This window comes from Tachypleus tridentatus, chromosome 1 (assembly GCF_004210375.1).
Source record: "Tachypleus tridentatus isolate NWPU-2018 chromosome 1, ASM421037v1, whole genome shotgun sequence".
NCBI classification, from domain to species: domain Eukaryota; kingdom Metazoa; phylum Arthropoda; class Merostomata; order Xiphosura; family Limulidae; genus Tachypleus; species Tachypleus tridentatus.
The window spans coordinates 77,006,477-77,030,649 of NC_134825.1; the positions used below are offsets into that span (position 1 = coordinate 77,006,477).

General features: G+C 35.2%; 1 protein-coding gene across 2 annotated transcripts in view; it reads right to left on the reverse strand.

Annotated features, from left to right (window-relative positions):
• The window catches only part of mus81 (mus81 structure-specific endonuclease subunit), a 60,717-nt gene extending 36,544 nt beyond the window's left edge, over positions 1-24,173 (reverse strand). For both annotated transcript variants that reach the window (XM_076505708.1, XM_076505713.1), the window contains exons 1-5: positions 23,943-24,173; positions 22,447-22,519; positions 14,876-14,932; positions 6,377-6,531; positions 1,140-1,253 (exon numbers count right to left, since the gene is read on the reverse strand). In XM_076505708.1, coding sequence (XP_076361823.1) covers positions 1,140-1,253; positions 6,377-6,531; positions 14,876-14,932; positions 22,447-22,519; positions 23,943-24,083 — 540 coding nt within the window. In that variant the 5' untranslated portion in view covers positions 24,084-24,173. The remainder of the gene's footprint in view (positions 1-1,139; positions 1,254-6,376; positions 6,532-14,875; positions 14,933-22,446; positions 22,520-23,942) is intronic.

Genomic DNA, 24,173 nt, shown 5'->3' on the forward strand with positions numbered 1-24,173 from the left:
TCCTTGGTTAGAGAAACCAGTGAGAATCTCTGACTCTGGGATGTTCTTCAAATAACTCCTCGTGATGAATTCAAAGTAGCATGAAGTATAACCTCAATAGGTATATCCCCAATTGCCTTTAAATGCAAGAGGAGTTCACTGTGTTGAGATGTGGATATTTCCACATATGTCACCAGATCGAAGCTTCTTGAGTGACTCTGGAGAGCCAGCAAGTCCCTCTCATCTCTTCTGAATGAAAAAGGGAGACATTTACCCTAAAGGTTTATCTGAAATGGAATGTAGTATTAGAAAATGAGGTACAACAAGTGTTACAGATGTTGGAAATTGCTGCTCAGAATCTTCAAGATGTGGTAATTTACCTATGGACTGTTTTTTCACTATTTTATTTAAGTTTTATTTAGAGGATCCACAATAAAAAAAGGAATATTTCAGTGTCCACCCCACCCACCAACCATGGAGCCCTACAAGGGGACACATTACAACCCCAAACAAGAACACTGCAGCAATGCCAAGGTTTCGAGAGCACAAACCCAAACACCAGCATCAAATACAATGTCTACAACACCTGTTGAGAACATCCAACACTGGTGCTTGGTTGACCCTAGCCCAAGTAGACCAGCCAAATGATCCAAGAGAGGAAACTCCAAGGCTGCCCATCTACAGGAATTCAAGGCCAAAGTGGCATGTTAGGGTTTGACCCCTCAACCACCAGCATCCTCTCCTCCCCTTCACAGGTCACCATGCAAGGTAAACACGTGAGTGGATGTTTAGATCCCCAGAGGAGGTAAACTGAAAGAACAGAACCTTCCCTGGGAGATCCCCTCACCATGTACAGGAATCCACACTGAGGGGCAATAGGTACCAATTATGCCTTTTATCACTGTAAGATATTCATTCAGTTTAAAATATGAAATTGAAAATATTAACAGTACTTTATGATAAAGCCAAAAAACTAACATTTACATATGATATTAAAACAGAATTAACCAGGATATTTATATTATTAAGTTCTCATCATGGAAGGTGATGTGCAAGTTCTAGTTTAATTGTAGTATTTTATAAAAAAACAACAACCAGTTTTTATTTATTAAACACAAAATTAATTTGTAGGGAATTTTACTTTGAAACAAGAATCCCACCTGTGCTTTGTGAAGTGCTAACATCAAAGCATGACTTCCACTTCGAGGGATTGGAACATATGGCCTTCTCTGTCTGGCTTTATTTTCCTTTTCCAGTGATATTCTTTGACATTTCTGAGGTACAAAAATATTAGTTTTATAAGATATCAAAAATACACAAACACTTATTGATATGTACAATTGAAGTTTTGCACAGTTTTATATGATTGTACATATCCACAATTTCCTCTGGCTTTTATTATATTCAAATAGTTAATATGTTAATAAATATATGGTTGACAAACAAACCATACACTCTTTATCATACTTGAATACTAAAACAGTTAAGCTACAAAAATTGTCTGAAAGCATATGTTAACATAAACCATGATTTATATTTAGACAGTTTAAAAATAACCTATTTTACATTTCATTGCACTGGGCTATTAAAACATTTTTTCAGAATTTCATGAAGATATTGTAAATATGAAATTTTTTTATAAACAAAGTTTTCTTACTTATTTTATGATACTATTAAGAAGTATTTAGAAGTTTATATAACTTTAAAATTTACAACTGTTCCTCAACTTAACAGTTTAATGTTTTGCTGTATACTGGGAAGTGCACTTTATAATCAAATAAAAAAGATTAAATTGTTTAGAATAGTAATATTTATCATCCAATTCAACTTAGAAGTGTTTTCAGGCTCATATTTTAATTACCTTAAGTTTAAAGACAATTTTCGGAAAATACAGAGCTTTTGCATCACCTATAAATTTATATGTTCATGGTATAACCATAGTTGCAATTCAATGCTTTAATTAAAGGATAAAGAGTATGAAAATTATAATTAATATAATCAGTCAGGTATTCTCCGACATGGTTGCTGTGGCTTTCTTCCTATCGTCCGAGATTTCAGTTTTCTAGGAAGCACTTCCAATACTGTAACACTTACTGAGGAAAAATTACAGGTATTATAGATAAATGTTGCAATTTAAAAGATTGAAGGGTGTAGCTTGAAACTAAAATGTCTTGAAATAAAAAATACTATTTTCACACATAACAAGAAAGTACGTCTTGTGGCAAATTATTATGACTGTATGTCAAAAAATTGGCATCACAACACTTTAAACTTGAAATTTTAATATTATATATATTTTAATTTATCAACCAAAAAGGAAATATTGAACAAAAACACCAAATATATTTTTAGTGTGTCATATGACATCTTATTGCTCAGGTTATATTTATATACACTTACCACACATTTACAAAGTACAACGTAAAATAAGAACCTCCCGTCTCTTTGAGGTGCCGAGATATCAATATATTTTGGAAAGCTATGAGAGTAGGCCTGTCTACTACTACATTCTCTTAAATCCTCTTGTTTACTCATGCTTACTTCTCTTATATACTCATTTATAACCAATATAAAGAGCACATTTCAAACTAAGTTTGTTTATTTTTGACCTAATCTACACTGGGCTATCTGCTGTATCCACATCAAACCCCACATTTTAGCATTGCAAGTCTACAAATTGACTGCTGTCACACAGGTGGACCTCAAACTATGTAAATCTGACAATAATTTGTCATTAACTTAAAGCAGAAACTTAACTTTTTGAAAAATATTGAATAAGTTGTTGCTCTTAACAGAAATGAGACTTTTAAACCTAAGTATAACTTAGTAAAAAAGCCAAATAAACTACAGCAGTTTTTTGTACACCAATATAGTAATTAAATAATATTTTGGCCTTCTAAGATACATCTCTGATATCTCCAAGTATTGGCAGAGAAGTGACACATAGTCATTTACAAGAGACATGCTGGAACTTTGAATTCCAATAGAGAGAAGACTGAAAGCTTGTGGCATATATTCAAAAACGTTTGCAAATAGAAGGCAACACAAAATGAAGAAAACTAGTCTTGTGAACAGAGGGAGAGTAACACATGGAAATTACTCACTATGATGCAATTGTTAATGCAAAGTATGATTTTTATATCCTTCAATCTTATTTGGTTACAGAGCCATAAGAAAATAAGACCCTTTTTGACATGCCTACCTATCACATATTTTGTTTTACAACTTGCTACTAGTTCTCTTTGATATTCAATACTATATCATGTATAAACAATAGAGCACCAAGGTTTTAACATAACAAATAATGTATTATGTTATTTCCTCTAGAGAAAATTATCCATTCTACTTCCAGTTGAAACTTTATTCATAAAGGAAACACATTATCAAACTCAGCTGAATTTCTGATGACTTTTGTTGCACAGTTAGAGAGCCAGAAAAACCATAATAGTTATAAGACATTGTCTACTTTTTATGGGTTATTATTCTGTGTTCTCTGGCGTATGTTTTAATTTAAGATAAAACTTATTTAGTACAGAGATAAAATTAGTATAAAAAAATTAGGGTAAAGGTTCACTGATGGTTGACAGCAATAAAATGAGAAGAACCTAAAAAGTACTATAGTTCTTGTTTTCCATTTGTATTCCTTATTTATTATTATAAATGTAAGAAGCTTTTCAGGGTAGTTAGGTAAAATAAGGTAAGATTGTGAGTGACCTGAGTGTAATGTAATCCAAAAAGGTAACCTAAGATACACATTTACCAAGGGATTTACAACTTGTGTGGAAGGAATATAAGTTATACAAGGTTTAAGGAGCAATAAAACAAAAATTTAAGTAGAATCAGATGTACACTGTTAAAAGTTTGAAGTTATTTATGATAAACAAAGGTAATTTCATGTTACAATATGACATTATCAGAAAAACAAAAAAGAGGTAATTTAGATCTATTTCAAGATTTTTTTGGTAGTTACAAAGTTGGTCAAATTAACCAACCTTGTATAAAATTAGGGTAGATAAAATAACATACAAAATATAAAACTTTACTAAAAATGCTTACAGTTCATTTAGGTCATCTTACAAACAGAATATGATAATTTCCAGATGAAAAAAAGTATTTTTAATTTTAACATGACAACCATCTTGCACTTGGAGCAGTCAACACTGCAACTCCATATATTTATGGAGAAATTATAATTATAATTGAAATGAAAATTATAATTTTTTGGCATCAAAAGACTTAGTGTTTATTGAAAGCTTATGAAATTTTGTGAAGATATGCAAAAGGCATTAAAAGTTGTAGTATGGAAACTATAAAGACCAATTTCAAGTAATGAACTCAGCTGATTCAGCTAAACCCACAGCAAGAAAGTTAATACTTTTTTTATCATAATGTTTTGAAAATGCTGAAATAATGAAAGGTAGGATTAATTAATTTCTCCCATGATGATGCACTATGTTCAGTTCTAGATCGAAATATAAAATGTTAAAAATCTGTCTTGAATCACTGGATCACTCTAGAACATTTGAAGATGCTATCTGAAGACCAAAAAAAGGCACACTTCAATTTATCAGTAAAGTGTGAGCTGCACTATAAGGGAAGTGTCAGTTAATTCCAAAGATGTATATCAGAAATTATCAGTAAGTGATAAAAAACAATATCCAAGCTGTGATCAAGAAAAGTGAGTGCACTAGCTATTAAAATTCGACTCTGGTACAACTTAACATCTACTTTTCACAAATGTGCTGTTCCAGTGCATTTATTACAGAATATATGTTACATAAGTATACCATATTACCTCTATTATCCCAGATAATAAAAAATGCAAATGTTTAAAGATATTCATACTAATTTATGTACAGAATAGCAAACCAACAATGAATTTACCTGTATATCATATTCTAATTAATTTCAATAGTTTATGACAGCAAAACACCCAGAAACAATTTCTAATTAGCTTGTGCAATTTGCATATAAAGAAATTACAATTATTACATATGGCTAATCAAAACATCTGTGAAAAATAATATTTTTAAATGAAATAATTTATGGAAATACCTAATAATGACCCACATTTCCATCGCTAATATATTGTACTTAGAAAAGAGTTCAGAATAACACTATTTTCTAACTCACCACTTGATTTTAAAGAACTTCCAGGTTGTCTGGAAAGTTGTATTAATTATCAAAAAACAACCAAAGAAGATCCACAAAAATGAACAAATTACAAGTATTTTGATGTTTATGTATCACATTTATTTTTTAACAAGTACTTTTAATGCTTAGTTAGCAATTTTGCATTTTAACTAATTTCTGATGCCTTGTTTCCTGGGAAGTTTCATTTCTTCAGAAAAAATAAACCCAAGCCATACAAATGTGACATAGTATCTTAAGAAAACAAACTTTAAACAGAACAGTGATTTTTTGGCCAAACATGTTTAATGTTTCCATTCCAACCAGCTCAACCTGCCCAACAAATACTGTAAAGTACAGTCTGTAGTAAGACTAGACTTACTTCTGAACTCTCACACACTATTATCCTGTAACACTTATCTCGAATACACAATGCTCGAGCACTGCAAATGTACGTACACACATCCTACTGATATGTACCATATTTCATACTTGTAGTTTATACTGACTTGGGGACAAACAAATCTGGTCTTATTTCATTTATTGTTATTTCGTCTCATACTGATCAAGACTTTCAAAACATTTTGTTTGTTGTTACCATTACGTTCTGTTTAATTTGTGGATTTTCCCACTTTCTCATGGTAGACATGGTATCTATACTGTCTTAATATACACAGCAATTAATGTTCAGTTGAACTCCATACAAAATTTACATGCATAAAGCAGCACAAAAGCACAGCTTGTTCAAAAGAGAAACTTGTGTGACAAAAACAGTATTATCAACTAATCACAAAAGCAAACTTTTCCTAATCTTTTCAGCTCCTTTTGGTGGATTGTATAAACAGTCCTCTTGTACAGAGTACCATATTACTTAAACAAAATATTAAAAAATTATTACAAGATATTTTAATGTGGGAATTCAAATTTTCATGTTCACAGTTAGGGAACTTAGAAATGATTTTAGTTAACAATTGTAACCAACATTATGTGTGTTGTATGGGCATGGATAAGTGTACAGTAGACTGTAATGATGTTTTGAGTAAAATTACATTCCAGAATGCTAGTCACCAGTCAGACAAAAAGGGAGTTTGAGTTGGTCGTCTGAGAAAAGTTATAGTAATTTCAGATAATTTAAAAATTGAGCTCTATTACTTAACATAAGCCTAATATTGATAATACCAGCATGATATATTCAAGATAGCATTAATATGATAACTCAAAAATGGTATATTATTACAAAAACAAATAATTTTGTGATACACAACACCTGTTGCAGTGGAATGTCTTTCACAGTCTTCTCTTGCTCTTCATCCTCTACAAACACACCAATCAGATTAGTTGATGTAGATGGATTTTCCAGACTACCATCATCCACAATTACAGGAATGTTTTCAATCTCACCTGAAGGTTTACAGCAAATGTCTAGCCATAAACAAATGGATATTTTAGTATTGTAAAGAAATGATGTATCAAACTTCATCCTTATTATACATTTCATTCTATTATACATTTAGATGAAAAACAGTTTTTCAGAAATAATAAAAATGCATTTCATTGACATGGTTTGAGTAACAAATATAAATTTAATACTAATGTGATATATAAAACTGAAAAAACACTTTAAAACTGCCAAAATGCAATATCAGCTTTTCAGTTTCTCTTTCAACAAAACTGCAGAATGTAAGTAATAATTTATTTGCTGTTTAAATATGATATAAAATAGAATGAAAAATCACCATTTTATTAAAATATATTTCAAAGAGACACTTAATTCTGAAATAATTTTCCTTCCTTTTTGAGTTTCAGCTTACCCTGTCAACAAAACATGCAACTCAAAATTTCTGAATGTCTTTTATACACAGCAGAACATAAGTCATATACCTATAATTTTACACTCTTCCATGTAACATATACATACATTAAAGGATTTTTCATAAGCTTTGCTCTCCAGTCATGATTTAGAATTATTCTGATGTTCCAGTCGTGATGAAAATAGGATGTAGGAGGAAAGGTACTTAAAGAGCTGAGTATTAGTTTCAAATGCATTTAATTTCTATGAATGTAAAATGCAAATTTGGAAGACTTGCCTTAAAATACTGAAAGCTACAAAAACTTACATTGTAAAGGAGGTGGGAACCAATGAATTCCAAGCAACAAGGTAGGAAGAGGGTATCACCCTCTCCTGAAGAACCAACCCAGAGGATAAAATGTTGCCAAATATAAACACACAGGTTAGAAACATAACAGTCCTGAGTGGATAAATCTATATCAATACAGAAATTGTCTGTACAGTGAGAGGCTGTGCTTAAACTTATATCAATGGCTGGGTCAAAGTGCAAATGTCAATACCCCTTAAAGAGTTACGTTCAAAATATAAACATTTTTATTATCTAATCAGATCACTAAGCTTGTCATCAAAACATAGTTTACAATTCAAATTTTTATATTACATAAGTTTTAATTTCTCAATTTCAGAAGGAAAATTTTAAATAAATTCTAAATCTCTACTTCTCTATATCACATTGCACTTTTGCATCACAAATCTGAGAGCCCAGTTAATGAAAAGCACATACTACAGACAGTTAAAAACCTGAAGTTACACTTTAAACCTCAAATCTTCTTGCTTTACTGAAATATAAAAAACAAAATTCACACCCATATAACATGTCTCTTCCATATTATTTTACAGTAAATAATTATTTCTAAGAACAATGTATCTCAAAATGACTGGTATGGGTATTAAAAGTTTTAATACCCATACCAGCTGTCTAAAGATGCACTTTTAATTCAAGTGGGTTTCTTATTATCACAAATTTCTGACAACAATATCGGATTTCCTATATAACTAACAGAAAGAGTAGTTTTTCTTTACAAAAATTCCTATAATGTTATTTCATTTGTAAGTACTTACTCAGCCTCAATCTCCTCATTTGTGATCATGTTGCTTACACCAAAGTAGAAAGCTAATTGATACGAAGCTGAGCCTTAAACACAGAACTACAATCCATATATGGGGCATGCACAGCAACAGCATTAGAACAGAGAGACTTCGTTGTGGTGTCATTGAACTCATTCTCATGAATACTGACATGAAAAGGTATAAAGAAAACGTGGATAGAAACAGAAGATAAAGAAAAATATGCTAGTCATTTTTATACATCAATGAAAATGGCTAACACAAAGTGATTCCAAAGCCAGTAGAAAGCTAAGACAGTCAATGTGGAGAGTACAATATGTGTACTTCCTAATTTCCATGTGATCCAGAGCAAGAGAAATGGCATACAACTTGGCAATGAACACAGAAATTGTTTAAAGGATCCTGTGAGCAGTCACTGACCCACAACAGATGCCACAATCACCTGATTTTGAACCATCCATATAAATGGTAATGAGAAAATGGTTTGCAAGATACTCAGCAAAGAGAAGATGGTATTTTCAATCAGGAGTATCTACCTTTCCCAGATGATTCAAAGAAAGGTGATAGGTGGGGACAGTAGTAAGCCATGGCAGAATGAGCTGATCGGTGGAGACAGCAACATCATCCAATAACAGACACAATTCAGGTGCACATGGATATGAAAGCCAAAAGGAAGAATGGGAGATCTTCTATCCCAAAAAAGCACAGCTCACTAAGGAGAGAAGACAAAGCCCGAGATGGGATGCTGTGATAAGGATAAAATTTTAATAGAATACTGCAAAGAAAGTTGCAAGTGGTGGAAGTTTGTTGCGAGTATCAACACTCTGTATACCAGCAACTTCCTGGCCATTGGAGAGGGAGTTGGAAAGGGGATGGGAAAAATGCCACCCATTGACCTTCTAAATATTGCCTCATATGACTATGGAAGTGGTGGAAGAAGAAATGCTAGTTGTAAATTTAATCCAAAATTACTTTTGGCTTTTGATGTCTGACCTGTCAAACATGGGCATGGACCTGCTGGAAATTAGTGTGATTATAAAGGGGGGGGATACCTGCAAAAAGTATCCCAGGCCTGTTTTTGAGCCTTCACTGCCTGCTGGCAGGCTGGAAACCATCATGAATGAAGATATCATGGGAAATGTGTCAAAGTTTCAGGTACAGAATGATTAGTTACATAAATTAAGCAATCAGTTTTCGTCAAAGACTCTTCACATGGTTTGAGAACAGCTTTCATGGAAGCATGAAAAGATCTGTCTGCACACCCATTATAAAAGTGGAATGTAGTGCAGCAGCATATATCCGAGAAGGAGTGGGAGAGAATAACTTCCAAGCTTCAGGGTAAGAAATATTATGGACAGTATGTAAATACTGCATCTCTTTCTCCTCCACCTACTTAGAGCAAGGACAATAGTAAAAGGGGTGAGAACCACCACAACTGATGCAATAAGGGTCCAGTTGACATTCATAGGCATCATGGTGCTTGTCACCAGAATGAGAAGATGTCAAAGAGCAATGACAAGATGCCTTCAAAGGTCTAAACTATTAATACTTGAAATATCTAAGAGGGTTAAGAATGTATCACTGCACTTTACTGTTCAAATAACCTGCTTTAATAGATGCATGTGGACATGGCAATGTAAGTTAAAACCTTTGTTAGCAGAATAATTCTGCCCTGGCGAGTGGAGACATGGTGCACGGCAAAAACTCCTTGGCTAAAGAAACCAGTGAGGATCTCAGACTTGAAGATGCTCTTCAAATCCCTCTAAACAATCACTCCTGGAAAAGAAATCAAAGTAGGATAGGGAATAACTCCAATGGGTATATCCTCGATGGTCTTTGATCTCAGTAGGAGTAAATGTTTCCACCAAAACGTCTTCAGGGTGAAACTTACTGACCAGCTTGGATGAGTCAGCAAGCACCTTTAATCCCTTTTAAAAGAAAAGGGGAGACATTTGTCAGATTTAGAATAAAGAATTAAAAATCATTGGATAGGTTGTGATTGTGGGTCATTCCATGTCAAATCATCCAGGAGGCTGCAGGTGACCCCCACAGAATGCCTTGAAAAAATTCACATGTGCTCATCTACCCATATAATGAAAAACTGCCAAAGAGTAGATCAATATCTCTAATAGTTTCTGATTTACAGCCCTGTAAAATTTAATATTTTTTTATTTTTGGCAAATTCATTTTCAGGCAACTTTGGCTGCTTAAAGCTGCAAGAGTAATGGTGGTAGACGGCTGAAATTTGCTATACTGACTGAATTAATCCCACAGAATTCGAAAATTGTCTCAAACCAAGTTTATCTCTCTTAGGATTTGCATAGTGAGGCTGTAAAATTACCTGAAAACCCAAAATTGTAAAAAACATTGGTTTATTTAATAAGCCATAGCTCCAAGACTTAATATGATACAAAGCTAAATTTTTTTTTTCAAATTTCCTATAACATATCAGTTGATAAATCAGCAGTTGTTGCAATTAAAAGTCTGTTTGGTCTCCTGTAAAAAAATGTAGCTGCATGCAACTTTTTGATTTAGCTAAAAATAGCCCTACTTCAGGCCACAGTTTGACCATGTCACCAGTTATTCAGCCTTTTCAGATTTTTACCATATATTCTTACATCTCTGAATATGATCTACAAAAAAGTCAAGATGGTGTTCAACCTACTTTTTGAGTTATAATTTTTAAAGTATTCTCTGACCATACGTTTTTATTTAAAAACAAATTCAGTTCAGGTGTGTTGCCAAAGTTGCCCAAAAATAAAAAAATATTAAATTTTACATGGCTGTAAATCAGAAACTATGAGAGATATTGATCTAATCTTTGGCAATTTTTCATTATATGGGTAGATGAGCACATGTAAATTTTTTCAAGGCATTCTAAAGGGGTCACCTGGAAAATTTTCCAAAATCTGGATGATTTGACATGAAATGACCCTTGTGTAACACAGTTGTTTATGCATGGTTTATTACCAATAAGCTGTTTTTTTTTACTTTATTTTTTTGAGGATTGGGGGATCCATAATAAATACAGAATGATTCAGTGCCCACTGACTCCACCCACCATGAAGTACAAGGTGACATTCTATGTTGCCAAATAAAGACACTGTAGCAACACCAGTGCTTCATGAGTACAATATCCAAACACCAACAAAGGCAATATCCATAAAACTTACTGAAAACCCCAACACTGGTACTCAGTTGCCACTAGCCCAAGAGTATCAGCCAATTGATCCTGTGGAGACCATCCCAAGGACATCAATCTACAGGAATTCAAAGCTATAGTGGTGAGCTGAAAGTGCCCCAAACACCACTGAACCACTAAGATCTTCTCCTTCCCTTCACAAGTTTCTATGCAAGACAAATACATGGGTAGATGTTCAGATCCAAGAGGAGGCCACCTGAAATACAGAACCTTCTCTGGGAAAACCCCTAACCACTTGCAAGAATCCAACTCTAAAGCAGAGATCTGAATTTGGTTACCCTTGCAAGGTGATGTAGCTGAAAATAGCAGGATAGTTGGAATTAACCATAACCACCCATCACTTTAGGAATAGGAGAAAATTATTAAGGGTCCAATGAACTACCAAAAGTTTCACAACACTGAAAATGAAGAAAAGCTTCCTTGATGGACCACTGATCAGAAACTCTTGAGAACTGAGAACATCCCCCAACCCACCAAGAAAGTATCAGTAAATAAACAAGACTCCAGACAAAACAGGGGAATGGGAACCTCTACCATGGTCAGTCCTCTGTTGAGCCATCAAGCAAGGTCAACTGTGAGCCCAAGGAAAGAGGCAATAGAATGATCAAAGAGATCATGGGAGACGTTCCATTGGTCGATAAGTGTTGACTGAAGGGAACACATATGAGTTTGACTCAAGGGAATGAGAATTTTCAAGGAAGCCCACATCCCTAAATGACAGAGAACTCCTCACACAGTGAGAAAAAGAGAAGGTAGGATCACTGACACTGTTTGCTCTATGTCCTCAAGCCAAAGTGGAGACATGTGAACCCAACAATGATGGGAATTGAAGAAAATCACCAATGTAATAAGATAATGAATGGGGTTAATAATGGACTTCTTCAACTGGAACAGAAACCTCAACCAAACTAGTTTCCAAAAGAAGTAAGCAGGCAGGATTGACTGACTGGGCATGGAAATAGGCAAGCAGGAGCTATAAAAAGGAGAATCCAAAGACACAAGGGAAAATGATAGGTGAAAGAGTATACAACTTGATAAAACACACAAAGGACCAAATGGGAGTGTTTGGATCTAATAGAAAAACCCTCATGGATGCACTGAAGAAAATGACAGGACAATGGAGCAGTTGGAATATGATATGCATCTGTTATGAAGATTTGGTAATCCTGAATCCCAGGTAAAACCCTTTGGAATGAAAAGTAGGTGTCTCCATAGGGAAGCGAGATGGTTCCAGATCAGAGTTCAACTGGGACAAGTTATGTCGGGTTTCCAACCTCCTGTCCTTTGAGGAACAGCAATAAAATAGAAGTGAAACCCTAATTAAGTGGTAACACCCATTTAACTTTGTGTAGTACATCTTGAACAGATTAGGCAAGATGACTGGAAGAGGTATGATCCTGAGGAAGAGAAAAGTGGATGGGTAAAACAGAACTGAAGGTAAAAACTTTCAGATGGAACCCATGGAACTGTCATAAAGTGTAGCCAAAAAGACACACAAACTAAACACACTTAGAGAAAGTACTCATAACTAATGAAATGACAAGAAATTTGTAAAGTCTACAAAGTACATGAAAAAAACAAATTTACAAAATAATAAAATTCAACCTAAAAGATAAAACAGTAAGCAATGCCTAAACTACAAAACCACTAAGGGAATTTAGAAGATAAAAGACACATAAATATCAAACTTATAAGTTTGATATTGAAGAACCTATAAGACAAAGAACACAAAAGTCAAACCTACCCTGAAGAACATGAGAATGAAAATGCAACTACAAAACAACTACAAAATTTCACTCAAATTAAATCCTCCATTAGATGTGACTAGTAGTAAAGAAAAAGGAAGCTACAAACTAACATAAACAGTAAAAGAAAGTATAAATGAACCAAAACACTCACAAAATTTGCCAAAGTAACAATTACCCAAACAGTAACTATCATACAAAACCCACACACATATCTAAAATTAACCAAAAACAAAGTTATAAAGAAACTCGAAACACAAATTAAAATTAACAGTAACATAGATGGTAAGAATGATAAGATCTATCTTACTAGCTACTGAGCAGAGAAGACACAAAAGACCTAAATTATTGTGTGAGAAAACAGATCAATATACACAAGTTCACATAAACATTTTAAACATGGGAGTAAGGAATACATACTGACAAAATTTACCACTCATCCGAAAAAAAAGAAAAATGCACAAAAAATGACAAATTTCCACTCAGTAATTACATCCTTCCTTACAAAAAATCATAGCATGAAAAGAAGAAAGAAATCATTGACCCAAACCGCCTGCCAACTAAAGCCTCTACATCCATCCTTATCAGACATCAACCCTGAGACCATCCATGAGACTCATGTAAGAAACATTACTGACTGCAATGGAAATTTTCTCCTCTTCCATATTAAATCTCAAATTCAAAAAACAAAAGTATTTCCAAAACAGATGAATAAAAACAATGGAAATAAACACAAGATGTTGCAACTTGAAACTAATATAAATTTGTTATCAAGCACAATCAAAATTGTGTAGTCATATGCAGAGCGACTTAAACACACGTACATACTAGAAAGTCAATGAAGAATGTGAGGATTCTTCTAGAATAGTACAGAAAGCTAGATGTGCCAGCATAAATGACACATGATTGATGGAGAGTAGACACATGATCAGCATATGTTCTGAAATGAAACAGAACTGATTGGGTATAGAAACTGATGCACTGTAGCAAACTATTTTTGGCAATGATTAAAGAACAAACCAGGATTGAGATAGCTTTGTGTCAGAAGAGACAGTACCATTTTGGAACTAAAACCTATCTAATACACTTATTTATAGGTGGCAAATAATATTGAAGTACTAGCAAGGTCACAAGCAGCAACAATACTAAGAGCATTTGACAAAATTTCTGTGGAATTATTCACATCAATTTTAGTGTAACTGTTGGGAAACAGTACTTCAAAATGTGGCTTTTTTTGGTTACAAACATCTAAGTTAATTAAGTGTGACTGGCTAAGTTATTGCAACTGTATGCATAAAGAAAGGGTGCAGGATCTGTCAAGAGTTCCAAGAAATTTATTTCTATTTTCTCTCAAAATCTGCACAGAAACTATAAAGGAGAATACATAAACAAAGAAATTAACCAAGATTCTTTCTATATATGAAAGATTTAGTGTATTCACATCCTTCTCAATTTACAAAGGCCAAAAATTAAAACTTTGTGAAGTAATTAACTGAAGTTGTGTATCAAACTAAAATTTAACAGTTTTTCTTTGAATTTTCTTTTGAAATAATTATTTGAAATAAACTTACATAATATAAAACTTTGAATGAAACAAAGTAATTTCATGTGACATGCTCAGTACAGGGAACAATCATAATCATAGAGTTAAACACGTGCTTTTAGGTGGGAGTTAACTCCAGACTAGTGCACATAGGATCAAGCTCTTCTGAGTGAGAAGGTGAGGAACATTACAAAACTATTTTTCCCAACTTCTAACATTCTGTAAGAACTTCTTCCTCTTCAGTATTCTTTATTCTGTACTTAACTTATCATATCTGTTCTTGTGAACATTTATCTACTAGGGATAAAAAAAGGTTGGGGGGGGGCAGAATTACAAAGCAAAGAACCCATGTAACTTACCATTAGTGTTCTTGTATTCTGCTAACTTTTTATCTAACATCTGGCATAGTTTATCTCCTATGAAAAAAAAATGCACAAGAAAAAAGTGTTACAAAGAAAAGGACACATGTAACAAAGATTAACTTTCTCTGGTTTAGATATTCTGTTTAACTGTCCAGAGTCAAATATATTTTTACACATTGTTCACCAATACAAAAACTGCAAACTACTAATTCTTTCTTGTTCCAGTATTTACATAACTACAAGAAATTACACGACTTGTTTCTGTCCCAAGTCAAAATTTTATTTGAAATACTACCTTAATAATTTTTTGATGTTGTTTAGTTGTAAAGTTTTAAAATGATAACAGTAAATTTGTTTGTGGTATTTCTATGATATATTGTACATTTTCCATACAATAAAATGGCCCATATATTATTTAGTTAGATGTCTAAAATGTTAATATTTTTCTAAATTGAAAATGTATTTCCAATCACACTTACCTCTGCTGACAATATGGCTATTCTTCTACACTGGTTTTGCCTATCTAAAAATTGGTCTCCTATGCTTCAGTCTTTCATACCCTACTGAAATGTCCTTGGCAATATCTAACTTGTAAATTTCTCCACCCTTGTTAGTGTACTCTTTATCCTGGTACTTGAATATAAGAACCTCACTTAGATAATGCACATTTTTTCAAGACTTACACCAGCTCTTAGTAGAGAGGCAAAGCAGAAGAGTGCAGTGGAGGTAAGTATTATTACTGAAAACACTTTTTCAGTTTAGGAAAATGTTATCTTCCAAAATATATTCACCATTCATTGACAATATAGCTAGAATCCCACACTGAAAAGGTGAAGTAGCTGGGACAGGTGTGATCCATACAGAAAGGAACTGAACAGAACAGTATTGTACCAAGATAAAAGTGGTATACAAGTGGGGGAACCACACTACATCCAGAACAGGTATGCTCTTCACCTTGAACCAAGTTCCCATGTCAATGATGAAATAGTATGAGTAAATATCATTATAGACCAGCTCCAACCACATAGCCAAAGTTCCACAACCTGGAGTTGAAATTAAAGGGTCTTGGTCCCTATATCCCATGTTGGTAGCTAGGGCTATTGTACTGCAATGCCACAGACGTTTTTTGCACCCCCATAATCACAATGAAAAAGTAAGCAACACCAAAATGGACAAACTTTCTCCTCTACCTGAAAAGGTCCAGAAGGAAATTCCTCAAACTCAGAATGGCTATATCATGTATGACATACTCAACCACAGCAATAGAACTTATCCAGTATGGAATTATGAATGTTCATTCTTACTCCCAAAATCAAGTGGCAAGGAGCATTCTACTTGCATCTGAAATTATGGAGAGGAAGTGGAATTTGTGCTCAACCAAGGGCCTAGGAAGGGAGCACTTTACGTTCTATTGATTCCTGCAGAAGCTAGTGCCACTTCTACTAACATCTGGGAAAAACATCCAAGGACCCAAGTAGGAGGACCCCCAACTTTACCTTCTTCTCTAAGAGTAGAGGAACATACTCTAACACTTTGGTCCATTTCTTCAGTGACTGGAAATTGGATGTTATAAGGGCTCCCTAGCTCCACGAATAGAATTTGGGATTCCGGATAAACAGTGCTCTGGAAACAGTACAATAGATAAACCATGTTCCCTAAATGTTTAAACTAACTCTAACTTATTCAATCTAACAGTCAGTATAGACAGGCATAATCCCCTTTAGCTTTACTCATGATGTCTATGAGTGGCAGTCCATAATAACATGGTAATACGTAACACCACGTGGTATCTAGATGGTCATTCCTATAGCATCTGTTGCGACCAATGGTAAGGATAGTCAGATTTGTTGTTAGTGTGGAAATGGATTGAGAAAAGCATGCCTCTGTGGTCAACACTTGTTACAAAGATAGATTCAGTGAAAGCAAAATGTAAGAGACTCTGGAAAATAAAGAGACAAGACTGTGACAAAAGTATCCCCTCCTCCTTACTCTTGTTAAAAACAGCCATGGAGTAGGAGAGAACTTTCTGAAGAAAGCTATTGAGCATGGAAAAAACATGAGAAAAAAGCATTAGGAAGAGTGTGAATACCAGCCCATAAAATGTCCCCCACTGGATAAAAGAAATGGGGAGCAAAAGACAAATGTGCTGAATCTGATGAGATGTTGATTGATTGATTGATTGATTTAGTGTTTTATGGCACAAAGCAGCGAGGCTATCTGCGCCAGACATTCAGTAAAAATGTAAAAAAAATAAATAAATAAATGTAGTAATAGACATAAATGGAAATGAAGGTAAAACAAAAAAAGTATAAAACCAATGTTGACACCTAGTCTACAATGTTAAGATAGAAGGCAGAGTATAAGAAGTTGTAAGGTATTTACTCTAGCAAAAAGGTAATGATCATAACCTGCCAGGAAGACTAACAGGTAAGTTCAAGAACCACCGTCAGTCACCTGAAGTTGGTCTTTCCAGTCCTGGTTCCGGGTTATGTGTCATAGCAACCAGTATCAAAATGTAAAAGAATAGAAGTTTTAAAAGAGACATAGCAAAATTGTAACAATGAGTAGCCAAATGTCCAGTAAAAAGATAAAGTCAAGTAAATGGAGTAAAATTTGTAAATGTAAATGAAGGTAAAAACAAAACAGCAATTAAAACAGAAAATGGTGTAAAAACCAATGGTGACATCCAGTCTTCAAAGTTGTAAAATATTTACTCTAGCAAAATGGTAATGATCATAACCCGCCAGGAAGACTAATAGGTAAGTTCAAGAACCACCATCAATCACCTGAAGTTGGCCTTTCCAGTCCTGGTTCCGGGTTATGTGTCATAGCAGCTATTATCAAAATGTAAAAGAATAAAAGTTTTAAAAGACACTCCACAAAATTGTAATAATGAGTAGCCAAATGTCCAGTAAAAAGATAAAAGTCAAGTAAATGGAGTAAAATTTGTAAAAGTAATTGAAGATAAAAGCAAAACAGCAATTAAAACAGAAAATGGCGTAAAACCAATGTTGACATCCAGTCATCAAAGTTGTAAAGGACTACCTGTAGCAGAATGGTAATGATCATAATCCGCCAGGAAGACTAACAGGTAAGTATAAAAACCACCGTCAGTCACCTGAAGTTGGTCTTTCTAGTCCTGGTTCTGGGTTATGAGTCAATATGGCCAGTATTAAAAAGTAAAGTAATAAAAGTGTGAAATGATATGCAGCAAAAGTATAATAACAACTCGCCAGGACGACTAACGAGTAGTTCAAACGGATAGTTCAAACAGTAGCGTTAGTCACCTGAAGTTGGCCTTTCCAGTCCTGGTGTCGAGTTATTTAATGTTCTGGCCATTGTCCAATGTCAAATTGAATGAGAGAGATTAAAACTGTAAAAAAGGAACCACAATTAAAAAGGTGTAATGAATAAATATGCAACACTTAAATGAGATTAAAAAGATTAATGGCCATTAATAAATTAAAAACATTATCAAGGTGGACAGAGTCACCATCACCAATAACTCTGTCCAGTGTTACAGACTGACCCTGGGAAAAATATGTTTAAAATATTGCCATCGTTGAGAATTGTAACGATGGCAAGAAAGTAAAACGTGGCTGATAGTGATTTGAATGTTACACAAACTACACATTGGTGCATCAGTTCCAGATAAAAGAAAATGATGAGTTAAAAAACTGTGACCAATGCGTAGCCTAGTGAGAACAACTTTCTCCTTCCAAACTTTACGGAAGCTAGATAGCCAAAGTCCAATTTTGGGTTTGATTTGAAAAACTTTGTTGTCGCGTGTTGCTCACTCCAAGTGGACTGCCAGCTGGCACAGAGCCGAGCCTTGAAGACAACACCATAGTCCATGTATGGAATAGGCATAGGAGTGATGGTGCTGAAGCAGACATATTTAGCTGCCATGTCTGCAAGCTCGTTCCGCGAATACCAACATGGCCTGGTATCCAGAAAAACTGGATTGAAGTAGCTGCTAATGAGAAATGGGCCAGTCGGTTTCGAATATCAGCGAGAATAGGATGTGAGCTAACGTGTAGCGATTCCAAGGCAAGCATAGAACTAAGCGAATCAGTATAAATAGTGCAGTTGGAATACTGTTCAGCTGCAATATGATCCAGGGCAAGAGATATGGCATACAGTTCAGCAGTGAACACAGAAGCTGTAGAAGGGATTCTGCGCACAATTACTGACCCATAGCAAACCATAGCAGAGCCCACTGAATTACCTGATTTGGAACCATCTGTATAAATGGGAACTGAATGATTGTTTGAAAGATATTCATTGAATAAAAGACGATACTTCCAATCTGGAGTATCTGCCTTTTTTAGGTGACTGAAAGAAAGGTCACATTTGGGGGCTGTAATAAACAATGGTGGGATGGGCCAAACAGTGGAATCTGCAATGTTATCCAAGGATAGACCCAATTCATCCAATTGCGCCCGGATGCGAAGGCCAAACGGAGCAATGACAGATCGTCTGTTCTGAAAAAGTACTGCCCGCAGAGGAAGGAAAACACATTTCCAGGTGGGATGCTTTGGTAAGGAATGAAGTTTCGAAGTATATTGTAAAGACAGTTGCAAACTGCGAAGGTGTAGAGAAGGTTCATGAGATTCAATGTATATACTTTGAACTGGAGAGGTACGGAAAGCCCCAGTGCAGAGTCGAAGTCCTTGGTGATGAATAGGGTCCAGCATCTTTAAGTCCGAGGGTCTGGCAGAGCCATAGACCATTGATCCATAATCGAGTTTCGATCTAATAAGAGCACGATATACCTTTAACATTGAACAGCGATCTGCCCCCCAACTGATAGAAGAGAGAACACGAAAGATGTTCAGTGCTCTTGTGCATTTGACCCGAAGCTGCTTTAAGTTTGGTATAAAGGTCAATTTACGATCAAAGATAAGCCCCAAGAACTTGGTCTCTGGGACCACTGGCAGCAAAACTTCACCGATATGAAGTTCAGGATCAGGGTGAATACCCCATCGACGACAAAAGTGCATGCATACAGTTTTGGAGAGAGAGAAATTAAAGCCGTTCGCCAGAGTCTACTTCCGTACACAATTGAGGGCAGTTTGTAGTTGCCGGTCAATATATCTCATGTTTGACGACTGACATGAGATGTGAAAGTCGTCGACATACAGCCCATTCGCAACAGTGAGAGAGAATTGTTCAGTGATGGCATTTATCTTTATACTGAAGAGTGTAGCACTCAATACACAGCCTTGAAGGACTCCAAGTTCCTGTACAAAAGAACGAGAAAGTGTCGAACCCACATGAACTTGGAATCTCCTGTCCATTAAAAATTTTTTTTAATAACCATGGGTAGATGGCCACGTAACCCATATGTATGGAGGTCTCGCAAAACGCCATACCTCCATGTTGTGTCGTAAGCCTTCTCTATGTTAAAGAATATTGATACAAGATGTTGGCGGTTGAGAAAGGCTTCTTTGATAGATGTTTCAAGACGAATTAGGTGGTCTGTGGTGGAGTGCTGTTGACGGAACCCACACTGGGTGGGCGAGAGGAGGTTGTTTGATTCAAGGAACCAAACAAGACGAGCATTAACCGTCCTTTCTAATGTCTTACAGAGACAGCTCGTCAAAGCAATTGGAGGGTAGTTTGAAGGAATCTTGGGATATTTCCCTGGCTTAGAGAAAGGTAAAATAATAGCCTGGCGCCAGGCATCAGGAAAAACATTCTCCTGCCAGATCCAGTTGAAAACAATCAGAAGGACATCAAGAGAAGCAGGAGATAGATGGTGCAGCATGTCATAATGAATATCATCAGGTCCAATAGACGTACTGGCAGACCGATGAAGGGCCATTTTCAGTTCCACCAGGGTAAAGGGGCAATTATAGTCAAAGAAACAGTCAGTTCGAAAGGAAAGAGGTGATCGCTCTGCCCGAGTCTTGATGGCCAGGAAGGTGGAGGAACAAGCAGAAGTGCTAGATACCCGGCAAAAGCTTTCACCTAGAGTGTTAGCAATGTTCCAAACATCAGTCACCTCCTGACCATCAGAGAGTAAGATCAAGCTGGGGACAGAATTGTAGTGCCCATTAACCTTTCGGAATCCTGTCCCATATGATCTTGGAACTGGTGGTAGAAGATATGCTAGTTGTGAACTTAATCCAAGATTCCTTCTGGCTTTGACGTCTTACCAACCTAGCATGTGCACGGGCCCGTTGGAAAGCAACCCGGTTTGAAAGTGTGGGATATCTACGAAAAGTATCCCAGACCCGCTTTTGAGCCTTCCGTGCTAAGTGGCAAGCAGGATTCCACCACGGACGAGGATATCGTGGAAAACGTGCCAAGGTTTTAGGAATACACTGAGCAGCTGCATGTGTAATACAGTCAGTTACCGCTGCTACACAGTCGTCTATTGATGGCTGATTTACGATGGCAGGATCAAGTTCTGCGAGAGCAGTGAAAGTGGACCAGTCTGCCTGATCCAGCTTCCACCGGGGCACGCGGGTAGGGTGGCATCGACCACGGCCAGTCTCTCTCAAAAGGATCGAAAAATGATCACTGCCTAGTGGATTACTGTCAACCATCCATGAAAAATGGGAGAATAATGAAGGGGAGCAAACTGAGAGATGAATAGCGGTAAAGGACTGACTAGGTGCATGAAAGTAAGTGGAAGAACCAGTGTTAAAAAGAGAAAGATTGTGATCAGAGAGCATCCGCTATACAGATCGGCCCCTCCCATCAATAATAGCACTACCCCAGAGGGGATGATGTCCATTAAAATCCCCTATGATTAGAAATGGAGATGGCAACTGTTCAACGAGAGCATCAAGATCTGATTGATCATATGTCTCTCCAGGGGACAGGTACAGAGAACAAACAGTGATGTTATGACCCAAGGAAACACGGATGGCTACAGCCTCCAAGGGTGTGTTGAGTGACAAAGACAGGGTGGGTACATGTTGATCAACCAACAGTGCCACCCCTCCATGTACTCGACCATCACACAACCTGTCATTTCTGTACAGAGAAAACTGCCGAATGGAGACAGTATCAGCAGTTTTGAGAAATGTTTCTTGTAAAGAAAGACAAACAGGATGGTAGGAAGCAATCAGCGTTTTGATATCATCCAGATTATAACGTAAACCTCGACTGTTCCATTGTATCAAGGTGGCCATTTTTAAGAACGGGTAGGTGAAGTGGCTGGAGAACCCTTCGGTTTACAACCACGTCTTTTTTCTTTACTGTCTTTAGTCGGAGGAGGTCTATCAACCTCCATGGATCCTGCTCTGTGTCGGGTGGGCAGGTTTTTGTTATTGGAAGGGGAATCCAGTGACATCGTATTCACCAAATACGATGGGAGGGGACTTAAAGTCAAAAATTTAGTATGGTCAATATAAAATCCAGCTTTGCATGACTTATTTTTTTAAATTAAGAACAACCTGCTAGAGAGGGCATTTGCTGGTGACAAATTTATATTCATGATTGCTTGGTTCTATTCTATATTTTACAATTATACAAAAACTGTAGCTAAACAGTAAAACAAACTAAAGTGTGTGTCCATGTTAAAATGGTATTGCAACATAAATGCTCAAACTTACCAAAGAATTCCAAAATTTTGGCTTCTTTTGCAGACTTTAAAGGTACTGGGTAATTCTTAAGTGACTTCAATGCCTGAAACAAAAGTGCCAAACATATGAAAACAAATATATATTTGAAAAAAAAAGGGTATATCTGTTTGGTGAAAATGTTCAAAGTAACTACAATCTCCCTGATAACTATATTTTTAACTTGTATTTGTGACAACAGTAGTAAAAAAAGTAGATTGCTTTAGTCACAAATATCTTAAACATCAATTAACAGGTTAATATATTTCATGATATACTTAAAAACCAATAAACCTCCTACCTCTATATCTCTTCACTCAAATTTCAGATGTGTGCACACATGCACACACACACAGGGCTTGCCTAATATTGAGAACCTTATCAGACAAATAGAAAACTTACTCATTACAATAATTTGAGACATTTTACACAGCAGATAAAAATTAATATCAGCAAACAGTCTTACTTGTAACATAGAAAATATAATTAAATCCTTTAATTTTGTTACATGGATCATATGCTTTACATGCATAGGTCTGATGGAAATTGACTAAAGAGGAAGTAGCATACTTGCAGTTGCCTCAATTTCCCCCTGAATAATGTCACAGCTTTAATGACTTGTACAGTTTCATGGAGCTATGCAATCTTTTATATCAGACTGAATGCATACTGCTAGCAAGATGAATCAGGGAGGAGTTTTATTAATGCATAGGATATGTTAAAGCTTCAAATTCAATATAATAAATCATATGAAAGTAACAAAGTAGAACATGACATGCCAGTGGTGAGTTGATAAATGCATTTATCAAGCACTGGACATGCACACGTATTCATTTTTTTCAATTTAACAAACATTCATATTAATTGACCATTATTGCAAAATCAGATTCCATTTAGATTGGTTTTTCATAACGCAGTAGAAATGAATCAGACAATTTCATTAATTTCCAAAACTTGGGATCTTTATAAATACAAACAGATCCCTAACTTTAACTATACAAAGAGAAGCTATAGACTACATACATAAACTTCATTATAATTCCTGTAGCTTTAAAATCCTCTCGTATTTACATTCTTACAAACAATAACAGTTGTTAAACTTTATATGCAAAAATTCTGTTTCAGTACAACTGCTAATAGTTTATTTCTTATTCTATTAGTGTGATATCTATAATAACTTGAACGCTAGCTGTTCATTTGTAATATAAAATATAATAACAACTCATCTTCATAACAAGATTAACATTTAAACTAAAGAACGACTGATCTAAATTCAAATTAAACTCTTAGTTCAGCCACATGATCATCAAAGCAATTTTAAATTCAATTTCATGTTTTTTTAAACTTTTCTAACATAATTATCATAAAAATCCATGATTATTTAAGTAATTATAGTTCATACATAAGATGCATTTCGCTTATTAAGTTCGTTACTACTAATAGTAATAAATTATAAAGTTAACGTCATTCAACTTTTAGTTAAAACCTACCTTTGTATACGTATGCTGAGTTTTCCAACCTTTGGCTATAGCTTCTTCTCTCCATTCTGTCAGCCATTTGACAAACAAAGGATTTGGATTCTTAAATATTCGTTTTCTTCTTCTTTTTTGTTTAAAAGTTTCACTCGCCATCGTTGGTAAAGACTTTATCTTTGTTAACTAGAATTTAACACAGACATACGTAAATATTTCGTCTATGTATTTTAAATTTTAAACAAAAAT